The sequence below is a fragment of the Macrotis lagotis genome, chromosome 1 (assembly GCF_037893015.1).
Source record: "Macrotis lagotis isolate mMagLag1 chromosome 1, bilby.v1.9.chrom.fasta, whole genome shotgun sequence".
NCBI classification, from domain to species: Eukaryota; Metazoa; Chordata; class Mammalia; order Peramelemorphia; family Peramelidae; genus Macrotis; species Macrotis lagotis.
In genome coordinates, this window is record NC_133658.1 from 740,911,772 (window position 1) to 740,932,227 (window position 20,456).

Genomic DNA, 20,456 nt, shown 5'->3' on the forward strand with positions numbered 1-20,456 from the left:
GCACATTCTTAGAATTTTGTTTAGTACTAATTCATGAATTAATTTGTCTTCCCTCTAATTCCCCCTTCTCTCTTCTCTCTTTTCCCTCATGTTTCCCTGTTGAGTCAGACATATTTCTCTGCCCATTTGTGTCTATGTATATGTGTATTCTTCCTTCTTTTGACCAGTTCAGATGGGAACAAAGGACAATTATTAGTTGCTCTTCCTTTCTTTCTTTTGTGTAAAGACTTCTATTTATGTACTCAATTATTTGAGATAATTTCCCTCACCTTTTCCCTTTCACTCCTAGTGTATTCCTCTCTCTCTCTCTCTCTCTCTTTTTCCTTTTTTTAAGGTTTTTACAAGGCAAATGGGGTTAAGTGGCTTGCCCAAGGCCACAAAGCTAAGTAATTATTAAGTGTCTGAGGCCAGATTTGAACTCAGGTACTCCTGACTCCAAGGTCAGTGCTCTATCCACTGCACCACCTAGCTGCCCCAACAAATAATTTTTTAAAAAAGAGGAAGAAGAGGGGGAGAAATCAGCAAAAGTGTTCAACACATTGAAAAAAAAATGACAGTATAGTTGTAGATTACTTCTAACTTTTAGAAATATAATTTCACCATTCAGTTAACTAAAACTAAAAGTCTCTTCACAAGAATGATCATCATTCTTTTTGTCAGATATAGGTTAAAACAGTTTTATCAAAAAAAAGAAGACCTTGGGACAGCTAGGTGGCAAAAGGGCACTAGCCCTGGAGTCAGGAGATCAAAATTCAAACTGAGATCAAATCCGAATTCAGACACTTAATAATTACTTATCTGTGTGACCTTGGGCAAGTCACTTAACCCCATTGCCTTGCCAAAAAAAAAAGACAGAGAGAGAAGACCTCTCCATGTTCTTTGGTTCTTTCTCACTCTTTCCTTTCCTCTAGTCTTGGTAGAAAAATAGTCTCTTCAGTTCTTCCAAGCCATCACTCTTAATAGTTCCTCTTCAGACTTACTTGTAAAAATTTTTTTTATAAGTTAAGACATTTCTGCCAAGAAAAGTTTTTCCTCATGCTCTTTCTTTCTTCTCCACAATTTTTCTCAAAACATTTCTATTAACACTCTCTTCTCAGTTTCTAAAAAATTGTCAGCCCCAATCCTAAACATCAGTAGGAGATTTTGGATTTGGTCCAAATCTGCCTCAACAGTTCCTACTACTTGCAATACTTTCTTTTATGTATCTTATTGTGCTAAATAGGATTATTTGTTTCCAAAGATTCCAGATGCTTTCTTTAAATTTACCTTCATTTATATTTCCCCGTAATTTTAAAAAACCATTCTCTATCTCCAATTCAGCCTGTCCAGATCCTCATTATCATTCAAGACAACTCAAATGTCAACTTCTTTTATTTATTTATTTTTTTAAATTAATTTTTATTAAAGATATTATTTAAGTTTTACAATTCCCCCCCAATCTTACCTCCCCCCCCCCACAGAAAGCAATCTGTCAGTCTTTACTTTGTTTCCATGTTGCACCTTGATCCAAATTGGGTATGATGAGAGAGAAATCATATCCTTAGAGAAGAGACAAGAATTCTAAGAGGTAACAAGATCAGACAACAAGATATCTGTTTTTTTCTAAATTAAAGGGAATAGTCCTTGAACTTTGTTCAAACTCCACAGCTCCTTATCTGGATATAGATGGCACTCTCCTTTGCAGACAGCCCAAAATTGTTCCTGATTGTTGCACTGATGGAATGAGCAAGTCCTTCAAGGTTGATCATCACTCCCATGTTGCTGTTAGGGTGTACAGTGTTTTTCTGGTTCTGCTCATCTCACTCAGCATCAGTTCATGCAAATCTCTCCAGGCTTCCCTGAAATCCTGTCCCTCCTGGTTTCTAATAGAACAATAGTGTTCCATGACATACATATACCACAGTTTGCTAAGCCATTTCCCAAATGAAGGACATTTACTTGATTTCCAATTCTTTGCCACCACAAACAGGGCTGCTATAAATATTTTTGTACAAGTAATGTTTTCACCCTTTTTCTTCATCTCTTCAGGATATAGACCCAGTAGTGGTATTGCTGGATCAAAGGGTATGCACATTTTTGTTGCCCTTTGGGCATAGTTCCAAATAGCTTTCCAGAAAGGCTGGATGAGTTCACAGCTCCACCAACAGTGTAACAATGTCCCAGATTTCCCACATCCCTTCCAACAATGATCATTATCCTTCCTGGTCATATTGGCCAATCTGAGAGGTGTGAGATGGTACCTCAGAGAAGTTTTAATTTGCATTTCTCTAATAATTAATGATTTAGAGCATTTTTTCATATGGCTATGAATTGCTTTGATTTCATCTGTAAATTGCCTTTGCATATCCTTTGACCATTTGTCAATTGGGGAAATGGCTTTTTGTTTTAAAAACATGACTCAGTTCTCTGTATATTTTAGAAATGAGTCTTTTGTCAGAATTATTAGTTGTAGAGATTGTTTCTCAATTTACTACATTTCTTTTGATCTTGGTTACAAATGTCAACTTCTACATGAAGTTTTTACTAATATCCTTATCATGAAGTAATCTCTTCCTCTTCTGAACTAATATAGTATTTTAAACATCTCTTATCATTCTTTTCATACCAAATCTTATAGTATTTCCATATTTTTTATTTATCTTTGAAATTATAAACTTCATGGCAGAAGGAACTGCATCTTATTTGAATACCCCTTCAGAACCTAGTACAACTGCATTTAAGTAAATATTGGTTGAAGGATTCAAAAGATAGGAAACTTATCCCTGTTTTTGACTGTTAACTTCTTGTTTAAGTTCTATTTATTCATTTGTAAATTGGAGATGAAGTCTTTCATACCAAACCCTTTAAGCTAGTTCCTTTGCAGAGACTTGGGACTAGAGTCAGAATTACATATTTGGAGAGAATTGCCTCCTTTGGAGTAGCTAGGGTCCACATGAAAGACCCAATTCCTCCAATTACTTGTGTTTTTTATCTGCCCCATAATTATTTCTGGGATCACATTAGAACTAAATTTCTGCACATGGCCTTTCCTAGGATTTAATCAATGAAACACTGTTTGCAAGGTATTTTCTGTTTTTTAGGAGAATCTTTCAAACAAGCATACTAAAATGTTTTACCACTGAGCACTGTCACTTACTGGGTAAAATGTGATGAAATGTCAGACCACGATGATTTCCATTCTGGCTGTTATTCAGTCAACAAAATATTTTCTTTTCCTTGCCTTGCCTTCTTTGAGCACAAGGTGAATTTTCTTTCATTTTCTGCTCATAGACTTTCTTATGTGTAAAAAGTCATTTATTTGAAGACCAAAGCTTATTGTCTTCATTTTTTAAAAGTTGTCTTATGAATTATGTAATTTTTTTCTCTCTAATGTTTTCTTTCTTCCTTTTGGATCTGATTCTTCTCTCACAACATGTTCAATTTCGACATATTTAGCAAGGTTACAAATATAAAGATTACTATATCAGATTGCTTTCTGTCAGGGATGGGGGGAGGTAAGTGAGGGAAGGTGAAAAATTGTAAGACTCCAAGCCTTGTAAATAAATGGTTGATAAAAACTACCATTATATGTAGCTGGAAAAACAAATAAAATATTTATACAAATAAAGTCATTTATTTCTTTCCCAATTGTTTGCATTGGTTAGCAAACCACTGAAAATTCACTCCTTATTCTGAAGAAAATATAAATTTGACACTAGGGTCTGAAAGGAATTAAATGAATATGAATATATGCAAACTACCGCAACATCCTTGGTCATAATAATTTTCCCGTCAAACTCTAACTATTTAGGGACATTAAAAATAGGAAAACATTTTAGCCAGGTTATAAACTTGCATGGCAATATGGGAAAAAATAAACCAGATACTTTTTTGCTATAAAACTATGTTGTTATTGTTCAATTGTGACTCCATTTGGGATTTTCTTGGCAAAGAGACTGGCATGAGTTACCATTTCCTTCTGTAGCTCATTTTATACATGAGGAACTGAGGCTAGTAACTGTCTGAGGTTGGATTTGAATTCAGGGCTCAACACTCTTATCTGCTATACCATCTAGTTGCCTCTAGTGCTTCATGACACATTCATACACACATATGTAAGTATGTGTATATGTAGACATACATAAAGGTTAATACAGAAAATAATTATGGACAGCATAATGCAAAATTGGCATGCTTATAAAGCAACGAGTTATTTCCTTCTGGAATTTATAGACATCATAGATGATTGATTTAGAAGTGGAAGAGAAAGAGCATAGAGGCTTTGGCTTAAATTGGCAGATGAGGGAATAGAAACCAACAGAAACTAACTGCCTTGTCCTAATTCACACATATATAATAACTAGCAGAGCTGGGATTTGAACTTGAGTCCTCTCTGGGACCATATTTTTTTTTTCCATTGTACCATCTTGTCACTCCTTTCAGTCTGTTTTTTGTAGAGTTAGATTTTGGGTTCAGATTCTACCTTTGCTACTTAATTCCTTACATACTAAATAGCCTAGATACAAAGTGAGGAAAATCTCTCTCAAATTCAGTTTTCTCTTCTGTGAAATGAGTCAGTTGGACTAAATGATTCCCAAGATCCTTCCCGGCTCTAAACCCTAGGATCATCCCCAAGAGATAAATGCACCATGAATTTTTCCATTCCCTTTTGTGTGATTTGAATAAGTTTCTTCTGAGATTATGGTATTCCATGATTCACTGTTATGTAGCAACATTGACATCAGATACAGATGGCTTGTGTTATTGTTGTTTGTCCTTCATTCAGGGAGGTGATGCCATGACAGGCAAGTGAATTGGATTTAAGTGAGGGAGAGCTGTGCGAAATAGCCAACCTCACTTTCTCCATTGAAACCAACTGGGTCGGGACAACTAGGGATAGTCCTGGATGGATGTTGAATTTATAGATGACACAAAGTCAGAAGGATAGCTGATAGAATCAAGATTAGCTGAACCTATTTATATAGCATTTAATAGGGATGATACAGCTGAGGGGAGCATGGATAGAGCACTGGGACTGCAGTCAGGAAGACCTGAGTTCAAATTTGACCTTAGACATTTACTAGTTATGTAACTCTGGGCAAATCACATAACTCTGCCTCAATTTTCTCATCTATAAAATGGACTGGAGAAGAAAATGAAATATCAGTCCAATATCTTTGCCAAGAAAACTCCAAAAGAAGTCATAAAGTCGGTCATGACTGAAACAACTGAACAACAACAAACAGGGGTGAATGAAAAGGTGCAGGGACTTGAGGATAACTTCATAAATTCAAAATGGGAGAGGTGTGGCTAGATTGAATTTCATATATAAAAGACCTGGGGCTAAAATGTAGTGAAAACTCAATATGTCAACAATGTGGTATAATAGCTAAGATGTTAATGCTATCTTAAGCTATATTAAGAAAGTTTTAGTATCAAGGATTAGAATCAGTAGTCCCATTATACTCTGGCCTGGGCAGATTACATCTGAAATATTATGTTCCATTCTTAGGAATAATGGGAAGGAAGGGAGAAGTGGAAGGAAATGGCAAATATCATTTGTAAGAGATGAACTCTAGTCAGGCATCAATTGGGGATGGCCTGTAGATACTAGCATTTCATTTGTATAGCAGATGTGTAACTTCAAAAGAGCTGCAAAGAAAATACTTTGTCATTTGTGATGTCAGAATTATTTTTCTGAGTGTGATCATTGTATAGCAAGATGTTTTAAACTACCTATTCAGTCACAACAAATTTTCTACCTCTTCTCTAGAGAAAGATGGGTCATTTTTATAAAATTTATATCATCCCCACCAATCTTCCTTTCCCTTAAATTTAGTCACCTAGAGTGTTGGTTCTGAGTGAAGTTTTACTAAGTTGTAAATTTAAAAAAATTTCCAAAGATGATTCCATCGATGAACCAGAAAACTGATCATTGAGGATATACATGACTGAAAAAATGCAGTGCATTGATGTAATGGATAGAGTGCTTGGGTTGGAGTAAGCAAAACTCATCTTCTTAAGTTCAAATTACTAGTTGTGTGACTCTGAGCAAGTCAATTAAACCTTTGGCTCCTCATTTATAAAATGAACCAAAGAAGGAAATGGCAATACCAAGAGAATCCCAAAAGAGGTCATGAAGAGTAGGACATGACTGAAAAATAATCAAATAAAGACCTCCCATTTGTTGAATTCTATCTGGAATATTTTTAGAAATGTGAGCAAAAATGCCGTAAGAGAAGATATACAGGTACACTTTGTGCTAGAAGAAAGAGTAACCAGAACAATAAGATCAGATTCACTAGAATCTGCAAACATCTGAAGATGGCCACTTGGTCCCTAGGGACAAGGACAACTCTTATCTTAGACATATTTTCTCTGATGGGGTCGATCCATTCTTACCATCTCCTCTCTTCTCTCACCAATCTGCCCAGAAGACCAGAGCCCCAGCCTGAGTGGGCTTGAGTGGAGAGCTGGATGACACGAGGGATAGAATGCTAGCAGTGAAGCTGGAAAGACATGAATTCAAATCTGATCTCAGACCCTATGTTGCTCTGAACAATTCATTTACACTCTGATGGCCCAAGTTTGCTCAATTGTAAAAGGGGGTGATAAAAGGGTATTCATCTCCCACGGTTGTGGTGATGATCAAACGAGATAATATTTGTAAAGTCACGTCATTTCCCACCTGGCTGCTCACCCAGACTTCATCCCTATCCCCTACAAGAGAGAATCAATTCTGAAACAAACATCTCCTCCAACTCCTGCTCCCTGGATCCCTCTCTCCCTTCGACTGGAGAGAGTACGGGGTGGACATTAGTGAGCTCCTGCCAGGTCCTCTGTTTAAAGTAGAGGGTCAAGGTAGAAACATTATTTCTCACCTGACTGCAGGACTTCATCTCTCCCCATCTCCTCAGTCTTTTTAGAATGTATCTTAGATTATAAGCTCCTTGACATGTCTTTTGCCTTTCTTGGTAACTTCCAGTCCCTACCATAGTATTAGCACATAACAGTTATTTCATATTTAAGGACTGTTGACTGCCTTCTCCCTGGCCTCTCCAATCCCAAATATTTTGCAGCAGGACCAGCTCTCCAAGTCCTCAGTTTCATAATGGCATTCTCCCCTTCAGTCCTGCCCCTCAAGGGATGCTTTATCTCACAATGCCTGCCCTCACCCTCCTTACTTTTCAAAGGTCAACAGCAGTGGGGAAGAGCTTCAGTTTTTCTAGGGATGTAATCCCTCCATTTCCATCCCCACTTCACCTTTTGGAAGTAAATGCTATCTAAGGACATTTGTAATTTTGGTCATAAATGTTTTTGTGTAACTTGGGGGAAAGTCCAGGGATCTTAGTTAAGTGACTTCCCAAGTGTCACACAATTATTAAGGGATGAGACTGAATTTGAACTTGTCTTCCTGACTTCAGGTTCAACATTCTACCACTGTGCCTCTAGATTCTAGAGAGTGACATTTAGAGCTAAAGGGGAATCTGAGACTTGCCCAAGGTCACAAAGGGAATAAGCATCAGGGATGATATCTGAATCTAGGTCCTCTTGAATACTAGCCGGCAGGCCACATCCTGCCTTAGAAAAATCACAAGTTTATATATTTTTTATTAATATATTAATGCATTAAAGTCAGAGAGGAGCTAGAAATGCCTAATGCATAAAAAAGAAATGTATTTTCATGAATTTGATCAGTTTTCAATATTTATGTGTATATTTATATTTATTACATAAATGCATACAAAGCAAATAGGAATTATAGATGAAAGTATACAATTTTGTGCTTTAAAACTGAATAAAAGTGATTACAAGAAGACTCAAAATTAATTGTCAGAAACTTGGCATCTTTTGCAAGTAACAATTTTATCAATATCAAGTTTAAGCTTTTGTATATGTATATAGATATATACACACACATACATATATATGTACGTAATTTTCAAGTATGGGTGACAAATGCTCAGCACATAGCAGTCACTGTTGATTGACTTCTTAATCTTTTCCAAAATTAAGTTTTAACAGTCTTCAGGAATAGAAACAACTGCTTGCATAGATATGTACTACCAAACATTCTAGTAAATATACCTTTTACAAAATGTCTTGCTAAGTAAGAATAAAATCTAGAATACTAAAATACTTTTTTAAAGCACTGTCATATTGAATTTCAACAAGCTTTTTTTTAATGTTATTTTGTTCTCTCAATATCAAAAAAGCACTGAATAGTAAAAAGTTATCACACATCAAATCATTTTTAAAATTCAAATAATAATTTCTGATTAAAGGCACATTTCCTGAATTTATAAGGACAAAAATATTTTTGATACTTTTATATATAAGAAAATAAATCAAATCATAATATTTAGTTGCCTCTCCCAGAAACCAATTTTTATCTTAAACATGTTAATGTTGTCATACACTGATATAACTTAATTTTGACCCTAAAATTTTATATTCATTTAAATATTTCATGATATCTACAAAGAGGACTAAATCTTGAAACTAGTTCTAATTATAATCAAGCTCTTCTGGGAGTCTCCTTTGCTAAATAACATTTTGATTTCACAGTAAAGTTGTTCAAAGTGCATAAAAACCTTCTGATGATAAAGATAGAAACTTCTGGATAATAAAATGAACCTTCCTGTTCTTTTCAAACTTCTAAGAATAACCAAGAAGAAAATCATGGGTGATCCAATCCACAAAAATGTATAAAATTCTGTTTTCTTACCAAACATCAGCACAAGTTTCATTTTGGCTACTTTCTTAGAGTGAATATAACGAAACTTATTAGTAGTGGCAATTTCGTTTTGCTCAATCAATAATTTATCTACAAATCCATTTGCTTTCCCTGTCATTGCTGCTGTACCATTTGTGGCTTTGTGCACTAAATCTGATCATTAAAAATTATACTTTTCCAAAAGTCCAAAGACTTCCTTAAAAATATCTTTATCTTTTACAGTGTCATTGAAAAAAAGATTATCAAACAATTCTTCACTCACAGGAAGGTCTTTGTCACCTGGAGGAATATTATTGGTTAATTAAGCCAGTCTACTAATATCTGGATTTTTATCGATTACAATTGAAAAAGTCAAGACAATTCTGCTTTTGGTTTATGTTTTCCACTGATAGTGGTAATTTTTGCTAATTCTTTCTGTAATAGTGTTTTGTGACTATTTTGAAAAGGTTTAACTTTTGGAGGACAAAGAATTTCAGTGTCTTTCACCAAACACTCCTTCAATGAATTCACCTTCACTAAACACTTTCAACATTTACCTACATGTTCTGAAATAATATACTAAGGTTTTTGTTTTTTTTTTAGGTTTTTGCAAGGCAGATGGAGTTAAGTGGCTTGCCCAAGGCCACACAGCTAGGTAATTATTAAGTGTCTGAGGCTGGATTTGAACTCAGGTACTCCTGACTCCAGGGCCGGTACTCTACCCACTGTGCCACCTAGCCACCCCATGTTCTGAGATAATATACTGTTTTAACCAAACTCTTGCTGTTTCTGTAAAAACTTTTTACCTTTCAAGAATATTTAAATTTCTCAATTTATTTTCTCTTATTTTATCTAAGTCTTGATCACATTTCAGAATGGTGTATTCCATAGTGGTATTTTAAATTATATTCTTTGGGATGACTAATACTCCATTTACAAATTAATCTCATTTTTTGCTTCAGAAACTAAATCATCTGGCTTCCAATCTTATCTGAAAAATTCTGTTCTTGTACTGATTTTTTTCTTACCACTCTTAGAATATGATATGATTTTTACTCTTCCTATAAATAAAACTTAAAATAAGTTTAAAAACAAATGATTTATAATTTTATGCTTCTGTATAAATTTATAATTTTCTTACCTTCTATAACTTGCAGAAAAGACTCTTTATTCTCTTAACCTTTTTTATCTAAAATATCATTTCCTGCATAATACTGGATACAGAATGAATTTCAGGGGTACACAGATCAAAATCATAGATCATTGGCCCAACTTGAGGAGAGAATTAAATTGTGAAGGTTGGAGCACATCTTCTCCAACTAGGCTACTGATAGGGAGCAAATTTCTATCAAAGCATGGCAGATTCTTCCATATAATATGAGAGACACATGAAGAGAACAGCAATAAAAGAGGAAGGGTTGCCTCACAATTATCCCTTTAAGGTTCTCTTTCTTTTTTTAGAGATAAGACTCTCATCTGGCATAGTTCCCAAAACAACTCCAGTAATCTGCTAGCCACTGACATGGTTCTTTGTCAATATTAGTGAAACCTGGAATTAAAAGTGAAGGTCACCTAACCCATGTCATGCTTTAGCACTGCACAAGAAGATCAGTTTTGATGCCCAGAAATGGGGGGGGCATGACAAAATATAGATTATACAGCAAGTGCTTTAGTAAAAAAATACATAATTTACAGTGAAACATCTAGCAAGTAAAGGAAAATAAATGTTTCTGCTTTTATGTTAGCCCTTCAAATCCTAAAAATACCACAAAGTTCTTTAAAATAAACAACTTCTTTCAAAAAAATTGACAGGTCAAAGATAGGAACTTGCAAAGATGGGAACTTGACTATAAACAGTGATTCTTTTAGGATTGTTTTGCTATTTTGCTATTTTATTTGTATGTAAGGTTCTAAATTCTGCCTTCCATATGCTTCAAATTTTTCTCTGATTTTTGCTATATGTGCCAAGATAGACCTCCCTCTTATCAATTGTCTCTTCACCACTTTGAGGTTGCTCTTGGCAGGGTCCTTCAAAATTACTAGTATTTGAGAGGGGAACATTATTCTTTTAAGATATAGGGGTGGCTGGGTGGCGCAGTGTATAGAGCACCAGCCCTGGAGTCAGGAGTACCTGGGTTCAAATCCGACCTCAGACATTTATTAATTACCTAGCCGTGTGGCCTTGGGCAAGCCACTTAACCCCATTGCCTTGAAAAATCTAAAAAAAAAAAAATTAACCACAGACATGCTAGTCAATACTAACAAATAAAAAAATATGTAAGGCAATAAATTATTTTATTTTTATAATCATAAAACTACATTGAAAAAATTTTTATGATTTTTAACTTCAAAATGTATTATCTATGTTTTCTTGTATTTTTATTTATTTTGTTACTTATGTCCCAATTACATTTTCCTCTGGTTCCAATCTCACTCAGGAGGGTTGTGGGTCACATGCTAACTGGGGACAGCCAGTATGACACTTTAGGTGTTGTGAGGAGAGTCCTAGGTGTACTCAGAAGCTCTTTCTTCAAATTCCAACTCTGTCACTAATTAGCTATGATTATGACAAGTTACATCTTTTTGTGTAAAATGAAAGGGTTGGATTAAAAAATCTCTACTTTCTTTTTCAACTCTAAAATTCTATGATATCCTAAGAAATTGGAGGTCAAAGGAGAGAGCCTTCTATTGAGTACATCTCTCCCTATCAATGTGAGAATCAATAAAATTTTTTTTGAATCAATAAAATATTGATTTAACAAAGTTGTAATTCCCATTAGACATTAAATGCCTTTTAAGTTTCAAATTCCTATCAATTAAATCTAATTAAGGCCTTTTTATGGATATTTTGAAAAGTAAAGTAACATTTCTCCACTTAATAAACAAGCTCACTGATTTATGGAATGGTTTTATTTAAGTTTGGAATTTCAGCAAATTTGAAAGTTTACAAAATTAAATATAAGGTATTTTATGAAAAAGTTAACTTTTTTTTGTAAAGAGACTCATCTACTATAATAAATGTCGTTAAAATATTATTCAGGAAGCAAGTCATCTCCTAATTCTTCATCAGCAAAATCATCCTCGTCAATCCTTTTTTTGGCTGCGGTTTTTGGTCTTTCTGTTTGTGGGCCTAAGGGATCCACATATGAAGCATCTATGGTTCAAAATAGATTATTTAATTAATTATGTTATTGTGAATAAAATTACATTTATTTAACTATTTCACAAGGATTATAATGAAATAAACAAACATGAACCAATTCTTATTAGCAAAATTATGAAACTCCCAGTGAACAGAAACAAGACACCAAGTTTTCACAATTTTTTTTCCCCATAAGCATCCATACATAAAAGAATTCTTAATACTGCCACATTTAAAATGAATGCCAACTCCCCAAGGCATTCATTATCCCAAGTCTACTGATAGAAGCAATGGCACTCACCTATTTCTTTATTACTGCTACTTTCATAAGGTTCATTTGTCCCAGGTAAAGATCGTAATTTGGCACTCAGACGCTCACCTTTGCTACTGGAACTAGAGTTCTGGCCACTATCTGAAAATGTGGGAATAGAAATTCACTTGTTTTATAAGTCAAGAAATCATAGAACTGCACCACATATCTTAAATTGTACCAGGTTTGCCATGAAACAGGCAATAATTCTCTTTATGAAGTCAGTTTCTTATGGCTACAAATTCTCTTTGGAGAGCTCTAACAAATGAATGTGACAATATGGGTCTGAACTATATTCTTTCAAATCTAAGTAGAGGCAGTTTCAAATTTAAATTTAAAGAGATCTGATTCTAAAAAGTTCCAGCTCTCATCCTCATGCTGACAGAACTTCTAGATTCTAATCTCATCACCTGCTAGTTGTGGGTGACTTAAGTCTCCTCAACTTTAAAAGGAGGAGATTGAGAAGGCAGTACTAGATGACCTCAGAGGAACTGCTGAGGATGAAGAGTGTAACAGTGTCATTAATTAAATCATCATTTGAAAATGCTCATGGTTGGGGCAGCTAGGTGGTGCAGTGGATAAAGCACCGGCCCAGGAGTCAGGAGTACCTGGGTTCAAATCCGGTCTCAGACAATAATTACCTAGCTGTGTGGCCTTGGGCAAGCCACTTAACCCCATTGCCTTGAAAAATCTAAAAAAAAAAAAAATGTTCATGGTAACCATCTTTTGCAAAGAATATCCCTACCCTATGAGAATGAACTACTTTCTTTGGTAATGAAAAAGTCTTATCAGTCATCAAGGGTTTGAAGATGGTAGTTCCAATATTGCCACTTTGGATAATTCACTTCACTGATCTATCAATTTTCTCATCTGTCAAATAATGAGACTATAAATGATCTCCAGGGTCCCTTCTAATTTGAGTAATAATTAATAAGCCTAGTCTTATTTTGACAACTAGCTATGACAATTCCAAAGAATTCTGAAAGTGACATTCTTTTTTCCTGTTATAAAGCTTCATTTTTTTTTTTTTAGGTTTTTGCAAGGCAAATGGGGTTGAGTCGCTTGCCCAAGGCCACACGGCTAGGTAATTATTAAGTGTCTGAGACTGGATTTGAACCCAGGTACTCCTGACTCCAGGGCCGGTGCTTTATCCACTGCGCCACCTAGCTGCCCCAAAGCTTTACTCTTAAAGAGAACAAGCAACCCATTCAGGACCCTTTTGTTTTTCAGTTTATTTTGGTTTCAGTTCATTCATGGCCTTTACAGAAATGAATTGGTATAAAAGCAGTAACAACCAAAAAACCATGTGTTCCTTCTCCCTTCCCTTACCCTCATCTCTCTTCCACTTCAGGTACTCCTTTGCTTCAGATTTCAGTCAGGTTAATCGGCATTAAAAATTTTTTTTTTATTTTTTAAGGCAGTGGGGTTAAGTGACTTGCTCAAGGTCACACAGCTAGGCAATTATTAAGTGTCTGAGGCTGCATTTGAACTCAGTTCTTAGTCCAGGACCGGTGCTCTATCCACTGTACCACCTAGCTGTCCCCCTAGCCATTTTTTAAAGCTACTTTGAGTGGCAATTAGGTGGCGCAGTAGATAGAGCACCGGCCCTGGAGTCAGGAGTGCCTGGGTTCAAATGTGACCTCAAACACTTAATAATTACCTAGCCGTGTGGCCTTGGACAAGCCACTTAACCCCACTGCCTTGCAAAAACCTAAAAAAAAAAAAGCTATTTGAGGTTTCTGAGAAATTGCAAATGGCCAAACATTACTAGCAATGTTAGTAATTTGAACTTCATACCAACTTATATCTTTATCTTAGTTATTTTCCTATATTAAATTCTATCTGGGGGCAGAAGTGGATAGAGTACCAGCCCTGGAGTCAGGAGTACCTGAGTTCAAATTTGACCTCAGACACTTGATAATTACCTAGCTGTGTGACTTTGGGCAAGTCACTTAACCCCATTGCCTTGCCAACCCCCCCCCAAAAAAAACAAAAAAAATTCTGCCTTTAAACATTGGTTTGCATTCTTGCTACAATTTCAATTCAAGAGTACTGCCTTCCAACTTCAAAATAGCAACTTTTCTTTAAAGTATTGGTCATTAGAATTCAAAAAGAAGGTTCAGATCATCTACCAAGCTTTCCACATAGACCAATGCAAACATAAAAGTTTCTTAGGAGGAAGAACTATTTTCATTTTTGTCTTCATATCTCCTATGCCTAGCAAAGAATCTGGCAAATAGAAAATGACTAATGAATGATTATTGAATTGAGATATCTATATAATTTAGAAATTTTTTTCAAAGGATCTGAATTATACATCCTCTTTTACTCCCAAATTTCAGACTTTTAAAAACTTTTATTTCTAGGTTGGGATGTATCCTTTTTTCTTTTTTTAAGCAAGAAACTTCCTTCAGGAAAGCAAGTCATCTAAGAGAAGTATTAAAAAAAAAAGGGAGCCATTACAGTTGTTTGGGGCTTGGTTTCATTTTATATTTGAATAAATAAAGTAGACTGTTAAACTCATGTTAACATAATGCAAATAATAAGAGAGGTTGAACTGATAATGTATAAAAATTCACACTCCAACTTCTAGGTTAGAGTCCTAACTTTGCCATTAGCTATTCAGTTCTGGACAACTCATATAATCTTCTTTGAGCCTTAGTTTTTTTTGTGTGTGGAAATTAAGGAAGTTGCAGTAGATGATCTCATAGATCCCTACAGTCCTACCTAAAATAAAATTCTACAGTTTATCTTGAATCTTATCTTCATCTTAAATTTTAAAATATTAAAAAATTCAATTTGTGGAATATTTCAGCTTGAGAATACATAGATTCTGTCATCAAGGTTTTGAAGATAACTTTCTGAATAGTAATAGCTTAAAAAACAACCTAGCATTTAAATCTTTTAGTAGGGAAATCTCTTTGGTAAAGGGCATTAGCCACACTTAGGTAGAGAAAGTTACCTGCTGAGTTAGCAAGAACAGCAGACAGTAAGGAGTCATAGGTATCTAAGTTCAGGTTCCAGGTTTTGTCACTTGCCTAGTCACATTCAGGATTTTAGGTAAATTTTATCCTTTCTAGCCTCTTTGTCTGCAAAATGGAGACAACAGTATCTACCTTGCCCTCATCATGGGAACATTCTGGAGAGCCAATGAAATGAGGTCATGAGAAAATGATTTGAAAAACTGTAAAATTCAATATAAATGTAAGGAATTATTGTTTGTATAGACATTTCTGCCTTTATAGCTGGCTGTGAACTTTCTATTCAAAGCCCTGGTTAGTGTGTGGGGGCCCCATAGAATGTAGCTGTCCTGACAACTACCCAACACTCAGATAAAATAGAATTCCAATCTCACTGTTAAAGCAGCAGTTTTGGACATGGTCAATGTTTTTCTGCTAATGAAGCCTCAAACTGTTTTTTGTTTTTTTATTACCAAGACTGAAATCCTGTCAGCTGGGATAAAGTCTAACCCAACCTCTGCTTACAAGGGAGACTGCACCTTGCCTTGACTGATGTTATAAAAACATAGGCAGGAAAAACAACACACACCTGTTTGAGACATGTTAGTATGCCACATTTTTAAACTATAAGAAGTCTTTTTTGTAGGTTGGGTAACTTTCATAACACAGGCTCTATTCAGGACACAAATGAATTAAACTAAGGAAACTGGCTACATAAACTTTCACCATCTGCTCTTTTCAAATAAAAAGTGAATTTGGCTCATAAGGGAAGAGAAATCTTTGCCAGAATAGTTAGGAAAAATCATCAAAAGCAACAGACAACTGAATACAGAATAAAACAAAAAGAATGATCTTATATTTGCTAATCCTCTATAAAGGGTTAATTTACTATAGAAGACTTTTTTTATTAAGGATGTATTCAGCATAATAATTTTTTTATGATATTAAATGTATGGCCTTTCCCTAAAGCCTTACTCTGATATCCTCATCCTGATTAAGAGGTTACTCTGGATTCTTAAAAGCTATGATAGCAGAGCACAAATTCTGACAGATCCTGTCCAAGCTGGAAAAGACTTTGAGTATGTGCCTAACAGACTGTTCTCTCATCCAAGGTCCAGTCTAGCTAAGTCTATGGAGACTTATCACCAAATAGTGATTTGTCATCATATGATAAATATCTTGGGTCACAGAAATTTATGAAGGCATCAATGTGGAAGAAATTTAAATGGCGTAAGAGTAAATAGTTCTTACTATGAGTTTTTTGGGAAATATCCAAATATATGAATGATACCATTATCTGATAAAATGAAATATTCAATAATTTATCTTATATAGCACTGATAGTAATTAATCTGATCCAATCTGACAAGCATTTAAGCAAGGTATTATGGGAGACAGAAAGCTGAATAAGATACAAGCCCCAACCTTAAATTAATGGGGAGATAAGATGTACATAGTCAACTTTACTATAAATTAGACTAGGGTAAGGACATAAGAGAAGGAGCCAACCAATGAGATAAGGAGAACAGAGAAAGGTTTATGGAATAAGTGACAATTTGAGTTAGACCTTGAAGAATTTCAATAGTGGTGATGAAGATGGGGAAGGAAAAGGGGAAGTGAATTTCAAGCCCTGGGGAATCAAACTGGTGAAAGACCAAGGTGAATTATTGTTAGATTATAGTGAATGGGGAAGTAATGTCATAGCTTATAGCACAATGTCCTTTCTGGATGAAGTGATCAGTACCAGGAAAATTCTCCCAAGAGAACATTTGAGAAGGTAAGGGACCTGGCCTATTTGAAGAATGGGGTTTGACAGAGTTTAGTATAGGCACTCCTTCAAGAAGTAAGAATTTATTAAAGGATAACTGATAGGCATTTCAAATAAGGGAAGAGAAAGGTTGGAGTGTTCCTTGAGAAAGAAGTCTTTCCATCAGATGATGCAGTTTGAAATGTATTTGACCATTTTAGGACTGGATGCCACAATAAGAGCAATAAACTGATTCCATTTTTCATGGATGTCTTTTTGGTGTTTAGTAACATAGGGAAATAGGAAGATTTTGAGATCTGGAATTGAAGAGAGACTCTTTACTTGACTTCTATAACTTAGGAATCAGATGCTGCCAGTTTGTAAGGCTTAGATGAAGAATATGGTTCTCAATTGGGGAAGGTACTTAAAGATACAGGACTGTAGGATGGTGGAAGATGCACTTAATAATCCAAAGCTTGTTAAGGTGAAACAATTTCAAAGTATGTTTTCCAAAGGAACATCTCTAAGCAAGGCTGGAGGCTTTTAGTTGTTCTAAGAGGATACAGGTCTTTTTTTCCAGTTTTTCACCATTTCAGGCAGATATTTGCAATAATTTGGTTCAGAGATCACTTGTGCAAATGTGTAGTTAAGTAGCTCAAGAATTCTACTTTTCAGTTGTGTCTTCTCCTAATTGTGATGTTCAGACCCAGGAACCATTGTTCAATATACAGTATCTGGGATAATTAACTTGTTGAATAATAAAATAGTGCCTTCTTGTTTGCTAACAAAGTAAGTAACCAGCTGGTTTCCAGATAAGATGATTACCTTTCTTTATCAGAATGTCTCTGAAAGCTTTAGGGATAGATATTCCCTGGTTTTATTAATATAAAGGCCTTTCTGCCAAGACCAGGTACCTTTATTTCCAAAGAGTTCACTGTGTACACCATAGCCTATGTATGATAGGGATACATGTTGTCTGAGAGGTCTAATGAGAAAGCCCTATTTCAGGTATTCTTGGTAGTCCCAAATACCTATATCATTTGATATTTACAGAAAGCCTCACATTCAAATAAAAATTAGAACCAATCTTAGTTTAGATGAGACTGAGCAAGTTTAGGGTTAGAGACTGAACAAGTTAAGGTCATATAAAGTAATGAAAGTTATGTGTGACCCTCTCACCTGGCCTCTGAAGGCAAAGCTGAACCCTAAGCATTACTTCTGACAGGCTGAATAATGTTGGAGGAAATAAGGAAACCATGTTAACCAGGTCCAGTACAAATTTATTTTGCTTAACTTCAATTCGGCTTTTATTAGTTCTTGGAAAAACTTTTACTCATATCTTAATGGACTCTATATCTTATTACAAACTATGATTGTTCCTAATGTCTCTCCTCAATCCCCTAACTTCATTCTCTCCCTGCCTCTCATATGCAGATGACTTTATCTAGTACTTTCCTAAGCTCAAAGTCATCACATAGGAGTTCCAGATCATCCTGGGATCTTGTCTGTTTTCCTTCTCTGGTCATAGATAATGAAGTGGCTATCCTTCTTGACAAGGAAAATCACTCAATCTATGTCCTTAATATTTTTATCCCCATTCTCCCTTTTTCATTGTTTTGATCTATTAATTATGCCTTCTTTTTCAAGATCTCCACCTTTCTCTCTTGGCATAGTCCTTTCTGCCAAAAGCATTCTCACTTCCATTGTTTTAACTGGGAAGTAAGTTGATCAGGAGAATGCTACCTATACTGTTAAACCGGTGGAAAAAAAAATGGTGGGCTACATGATGACAGAGTTGAGAGTATTCAAAATTGAAAGGCCAAAAATTATTCAAAAAGTAATTATTCTGATCAAAGAGCATCTTGAAAAGAAGTCTTGTAAGAGGAGTGTTTCAGGTATTTGTGTCTGGCCCTGGGTTAACATTTTTATCAATAGCTTTGACAAAAGCATTGTTAGCATGCTGATCAAACTTTTAGACCACACAAAGCTGAGGGATAGCTAGCATACTGGATGACAGAATCCATTTCCAAAAAGACTTTGATAAAACACTAGAACAAATCTAAGAAGATGAAATTTAATAAGGATAACTGTAGAGTCTTATATTTAGGCTTGAAAAATCAATACCACAAGCATAGGACTGGGGAGCTATAAGTAGACCACAGGATGACTGAAGGGCTGTAATATTCTATACAAACATCAGCTGAAGAAATTGGGGTATTTCTTCTTAAGAAGCAACTTAGGGTAGGGACGAACCATACACGACTACTATTTTCAAGTGTTTGAAGAGCTCCTATGTGAAAGATGGAGTAGACTGGTTATGTTTTGCCCCAAATGAAAGAACTACAGTAATGGGTATAAATTTCCAAGTAGCAAATTTTGTTTTGATTTAAAGAAACTTTTTAACAGTTGGAACTATTCAACATGGAATCAGCTATCTTGGAACTAGAGGTTCTCCAACACTGGAGATCTTGAAAAGAAGACTGGGGTGATCATTTATAGGCTATAGATTATAGACCAAGGAACTGTGTGTTCAGCAATCACCTGGAATAGTTGATTTTTTGAGACCTCTTTCAGTTGAGGTACTGAAGTTGACCATTTCCTAAAACAAAAATCAAAACCTCCTTTTGTTTATCCTTGCTATCATACTCAAGCAACCTTCTTTCCCCTCCTCCTAAACTTCTAAAAATAAGTTAGTAATATCATATCCTTCACTTCTTCAATCACTTCTATATACTTTAGTCTCTTGTCACTTTAATAAATCTGCTCTAAGATCTCTAATGACCTTTTTTTTAAGGTTTTTTGCTAGGCAGTGGGGTTAAGTGGCTTGCCTGAGGCCACACAGCTAGGTAATTATTAAGTGTCTGAGATTGGATTTGAACCCAGGTACTCCTGACTCCAGGGCTGGTGCTTTATCCACTAAGCCACCTAGCCACCCCTCTAATGACCTCTTCATTGATGAATCTACTCTTTTGGTTCTAGTTCTCCTTAACCACTATCTGCAGAGTCCAGCATTTGCAATAATCTATTAATATTCATTTCTCTAATCTTCTTTGACAATCAACTAGAATAGTTATTTTGCCTCTCTAAAAGCTTCTTGTCTCCTTTGCTGACTCAACCTCCTTCTAGAGCTTAAATATCCCTATCCCTGTCTTTGCCTTCTCCCCAAACTTGTCTCTTTCTCTGAGTTCATGGCTTCAATTAGCAACACTACAAAGCTGATTACCAAATGTACATATTTTTCCAGGTCTGACTCCTCTCCAGAATTCTACTTCTATATTTATAAGTGTTTGCCAAATAACCACCTCCACTCAGATGGTTCAAAGGGATCTTATGTTTAATGTGTCAAAAACTGGACTTCATCTTCCCCTAAAACCCATCCCTTTGGTAACTTTTTTTTGTTTTTATTTACTTGTTTTTGCAAGGCAATGTAGTTAAGTGGCTTGCCCAAGGCCACACAGCTAGGTAATTATTAAGTGTCTGAGACCGGATTTTTACCCAGGTACTCCTTACTCCAGGGCCAGTGCTTTATCCACTACGCCACCTAGCTGCCCCCCCCCCTTGGTAACTTTTAAACTTGTTGCTGGTACCACCATCCTCTGAAG

The 20,456-nt window shown here is 35.4% G+C and overlaps 1 protein-coding gene across 4 annotated transcripts in view; it reads right to left on the bottom strand.

Annotated features, from left to right (window-relative positions):
- Positions 1-7,759: 7,759 nt before the first annotated feature.
- IFT88 (intraflagellar transport 88) overlaps positions 7,760-20,456 on the bottom strand; it is a 126,458-nt gene continuing 113,761 nt past the window's right edge. For all 4 annotated transcript variants that reach the window (XM_074216243.1, XM_074216242.1, XM_074216241.1 and 1 more), the window contains 2 exons: positions 12,139-12,249; positions 7,760-11,849 (listed from right to left, as the gene is read on the bottom strand). In XM_074216243.1, coding sequence (XP_074072344.1) covers positions 11,728-11,849; positions 12,139-12,249 — 233 coding nt within the window. In that variant the 3' untranslated portion in view covers positions 7,760-11,727. The remainder of the gene's footprint in view (positions 11,850-12,138; positions 12,250-20,456) is intronic.